Source organism: Limulus polyphemus, unplaced genomic scaffold (genome assembly GCF_000517525.1).
Source record: "Limulus polyphemus unplaced genomic scaffold, Limulus_polyphemus-2.1.2 Scaffold2282, whole genome shotgun sequence".
NCBI lineage: Eukaryota > Metazoa > Arthropoda > Merostomata > Xiphosura > Limulidae > Limulus > Limulus polyphemus.
The window spans coordinates 151911-156951 of NW_013667892.1; the positions used below are offsets into that span (position 1 = coordinate 151911).

Here is a 5041-nt window from a genome sequence, read left to right on the forward strand (position 1 = left end):
ACCTCCCCAGTGGCTCAGTGATAAGTCTTAAGGCTTATAACGATAAAAACCGCGTTTCGATACCAATGGTGGCTGGAAGCACTGTTAATGACTTATACAGCTGTAAACTAGTACATGTATTTTGCTTGGTTAATAATGTGCAAACCAAAAAAGAATGGGTTTATTTTGATATTTGACTTATTTCTAGCCGCGGCATAACGGCTCAACAATGGCTCCGAGTTTGTTTGTTTTTTCCAAGTACAAACTTTTAACTCATAGCTTCATTTCTTGACCGATTTGAGATCTAAATACAGCTGCGGCTACTGAGGATTCCCTCTTATTTTATCTTATGGTTTCTCTACGCAATACGTGCGATCAAAGTTGAAAATCTCGTTCGTAAGCTATATTATAACGAATGTTACTCACCTCAACATAAATTCATCACGTGTATTCCAAAGTTTTTATCATACTGGAACTCTAAATGCATACTCTGAATATAAAGAACTGTGAAAAAATGCTTGGATTTAGAATTTTTGTTTTGTAAATGTTTCTAGTTTATTCAATTTCTGACCCAAAGACTTGGGCTTATTAAATTATAAAAATGTTAGGGTATAATATTCTACTTCACGTTTTCTTAAGCCTAACATTATACTTTCTAATCACAAAAATCTATGGCAGTAATGTCTAACACACGAGTCTGAAGATCTAGGTTTAAATTACAAAATTTTATAATGTATAATTTATAGACGATACTTTCAGACATCGGTCTCTACTTAAACGTGTAAGATTACGTTCTTAGTTTCAACACCAAACATGTGTATTTAATGTTGCCCAAGTGTAGTAATACATTTTTAATATTGAAATCTAGCATCTATGTTTAAAGTTGCTATGGTGTATTAAAACATTGTTACACTTGTTATCTAACATTTGTGTTGAAACTTGCTAATGTGTATTAATACATTGTTTCACTTTTTATTCAGCAGCTGTGTTTAAAGTTGCTAACGTGTATTAAAACATTGTTACACTTGTTATCTAACATCTGTGTTTAAAGTTGCTAATGTGTATTAATACATTGTTACATTCGATATGGAACATCCTTGTTTGAATTATCAATACCTTTGATCAAAATACGCTAACTACGCAGATCAGATTTTTTTTTAAATTGAAAAATAATTTACTTAATATAAACATCTGACTATTTCAGAGAATGTAATATCATAAAACAAATACTTACTCTGATTAGAAAGCATTCATTCATCACTTGGGTGGCCTAGTTAAATCGCTATTTTCAATCATAATGCCTCACGAGATTTGGTCAGTCTTAAATCAATGTACTTAGCTAACAGTGCAAAATAACCTTTATAAGTGTAACAAAATAATACATAGACACATACAAAGTTACAACCAATACTAGTGATCATTAAAAAACTGGTAATAATATTTTTACAAATCTTTAGCCCTATACTAAAGGTTTTCAATAAGGAGAAACATGATATAACACCTAGACCGCACGCCACTGCCGACGAAGCCCTTCGCCTAATACCAGAACTCATAATCAGGTCAGCTGGAAATGCAACACACAAACTGTCGGTCCTACGATCGCGATGTTATTACGTTTCTTCTTATACGAAACCCGTAGTATAGAGTCACTAAAGAAAGATCTGTAAACAAAAAATACTATAACGTTCTTGTGATGTAGAGTTATACAAATTATTAATTAATAGATCATGCTTCGCCAACATGAAACATTATATAACACGATAGTTAACCAAAACTATTAATGAAATTAACTTTAAAAACGTGTAACAATACATACATTGTTGCACACGATACCTAACATCCATGCCTAATGTTACAATCATTTAACAAGACATTGTTGCACATGATATCTAATATCCATGTCTAATGTTACACACTCTTAACAATACATTGTTGCACATGATATCTAATATCCATGTCTAATGTTACACACTCTTAACACTACATTGTTGTACATGATATATAATATCCACGTCTAACGTTACAAACATTTAACAAGACATTGTTGCACATGATATCTAATATCCACGTCTAATGTTACACACTCTTAACAATACATTGTTGTACATGATATCTAATATCCACGTCTAATGCTACAAACATTTAACAAGACATTGTTGCACATGATATAATTTGTGGTTAAAGCTACAAATGTGTAGAACTGTAGTGCTTAAGATGTCTGCAAACAGATCTTTATAACAAAAAAAAACGTCTTACAGATAACTACAGTGTTTAACGTTACAGATATTCAATCATTATGATCAATTATAATATCTAGCATTTGTGTTTGAAGTTCAAACTTTTAACTAATATTCTTTCTACACGTGACACCTAAATTCACTATAGGAAAACCTGATATCTTTGTTGAAGGTTGAAACATACGCAGTTATTTTCCTATCCAAAAGTTGGAGCTTGGATTGGACCTTTTATGGAGCTTTGGATTTCGGAGCTGACAAGCTGGTTTAAATCTGTACATACCACAAAATATTCCCAGCACTTTAAACTATGGTCGTGTTATCAAAGTGACAGTCAATTCCTCAATGTAGTTCGTTTTTTTGTTTTGAATTTCGCGCCAATATACAAGAGAGCTATCTGCGCTAGCCGTCCCTAATTTAGCAGTGTAAGACTAGAGAGAAGGCAGCTAGTCATCATCACCCATAGCCAACTCTTGGGCTACACTTTGACCAACGAATAGTGGTATTGACCGTCAAATTATAACGTCCCCACGGCTGAAAGGGATTCGAACCCGCGACCCTCAGATTGCGAGTCGAGCGCCCTAACCACCTGGCCATGCCGGGGCCCTAACCACCTGGCCTTGCCGGGCTCCCCTCGATGTAGATGGTGGATAATAGAGTGCTTCTAACTGGCTGCCTTCCCTCTGATCAACATTCAAAATTATGGGAAATTAAGGGAAATAGCCTTAGTAGTTTTGCCATAGATACCAAAATCAAACAATATATAATAATATGCAAATATTACTTATAAACTGAGTTTAAAAGTATTAACAATGGGTATCTTTGAAATCATGAGTTTAAATATTTATTTAACTGAAGGAGTTCTGGTAGCGAGTCCGAGGAAGAGATTCGAATCACTACCAACAGGGGACATTTTAAAGAAATCGACCATGACATAATTCATGGATCAGAAACGGAATGCGATCGACAATGTAAGTAAATAATAATTTTTACAAAATAACTGGTTAAAACTTAATCATAAAATATTTTGGGTTTTTACTTTAAGTCAACTTCGGTTATTTGTTATTCAGATTTTATAAAGGAATCGTTTACAACAGAATATAACTATTGCTTGGTATTTTCAACTGGATCCTAGAGCTGGCGAGCCGATTTATCTTCTCCACATTTTCAGCTGTGGGTGCGTCATAAGAATGACCGTCAAACCCTTAGCATGGATGGTGGGTAATAGGATGCTGTTGACTGGCTGCCTTCCCTCTGGCCAGTAGTTCACAATTATTGACTGGGGGTAGATAGTCTTATTAGCTTTGCCATAAATACAAAATATAATGAAACAGGCTAAACCAGGCACAGTGGTTTAGTGTTTCAAAAAGTCCAAAGTTTGAGCCGCTATATGCAGTTAAACACTTTGGACCTCTTGTAACTATGTAGGCGTTATAACTGTGACAGTCAATCCTTTATTCAGTTAAAATTAGCTAGTAGATAGGGTGCGCTGCTAACCACTTGTCCTCCCTCTGATTCTACAATTCTAAATTAAAGATGACAAAGAACGTAGTGGTCCCTGACCAAGTTATTTGGTCCATTTAGTTGAAAAATCACACATTTTAAATTAAACTGGAACTTATCTTTGTTGTTTCAGATTTATTGGTGATGATGAAAAAATATTCTTGCACTACATAGTTTTATATTCTGTTTGAATTAGAATTAAACCTCTAATATTGTTAAATTTACTATTCACAAAACCTCTACTGAGACTAGTCTGTAAGTTTAAAGAATGTTTTGTTTAAATTTTCACTCTGCCTTTCAAAAGTTTAGGAAACTATACTAATTTATCTTTCATTACTTAATATCAATAGTGATGAAATACTCTCCCTGGTGGCTTAGCAGTAAGTATGAAGACCTATAATGCTAAGAATCGGGTTTCGATATCTTCGGTGGACACAGCACAGATGGCCCAGTGTTTAATTTTGTACTTCATTTGTTTGTTTCTAATTAGGCACAAAGCTACACAATGGGCTATCTGTGCTCTGCCCACCACGGGTATCGAAACCCGTTTTCTAGTGTTGTAAGTCCGCAGACATACCGCTGTGCCACTGGGGGGGGGGGGCTTGTATTTAATAACAACAACAAAAAAAAAATCACCAGTGACTCAGCCAAGAGCTAGAGCGCTTATAAAGCTAAAATTTGAGGTCCAATTCCTGCAGCGTATATAGCATATTATGCAACTTTGCACCTAAATGAACAATCACACAAGTAATGATAAAATTTTGTTTCCTTCCTCTTGGGAACTAGTGTACTCTCAAGCATTTTTTGATTATTAAAATAAAACCTGAAATAATGATTAAGGTTCAATAAATCTTGTCAGTTGGCTTTAGTTAGTTAGTTTGTTTTTATTGTTGTTTCTCCAGGGAAGAGTGTCCGACGATCACGAAACCATCTTGAAGATGTCCACGTTTCTTAAACAGATGAATCTGCATGAACGTTTGTGAAAGGCCTAACGTTGCTGACCTTGACAACATTGCAGTTATATCTATACACGTATATATTAATGAAAGAAATTTTGATTGTATTTAAATGTTCTTTGAAATGACGTAAAAATGAGCGGAGTAAATGTATTACATTGAGACTGATCTCAAAAAGTTTCATTTGCTTGATTTGTGTTTCTGAATCACTTATTTTTGTTATAATTATGTGCTTATTTCTTGATTGTTAATTTTGTTATAATTATCTGACAGCATTTCAAAATCTATATATTGTTACGTATCTGCTTGTTTGTTAATTTCCGGTAGAAATTCTTTCCGAGGAACTTAAGCGATACAAGTCCTTTCTTG

At 34.2% G+C, this 5041-nt stretch overlaps 1 protein-coding gene across 1 annotated transcript in view; it reads left to right on the forward strand.

Moving 5' to 3' along the window:
• The window catches only part of LOC106466511 (Down syndrome cell adhesion molecule-like protein Dscam2), a 116891-nt gene extending 112051 nt beyond the window's left edge, over nucleotides 1–4840 (forward strand). The window contains exons 18-19 of the mRNA XM_022394534.1: nucleotides 3072–3184; nucleotides 4619–4840. Coding sequence (XP_022250242.1) covers nucleotides 3072–3184; nucleotides 4619–4671 — 166 coding nt within the window. The 3' untranslated portion in view covers nucleotides 4672–4840. The remainder of the gene's footprint in view (nucleotides 1–3071; nucleotides 3185–4618) is intronic.
• Nucleotides 4841–5041: the final 201 nt, after the last annotated feature.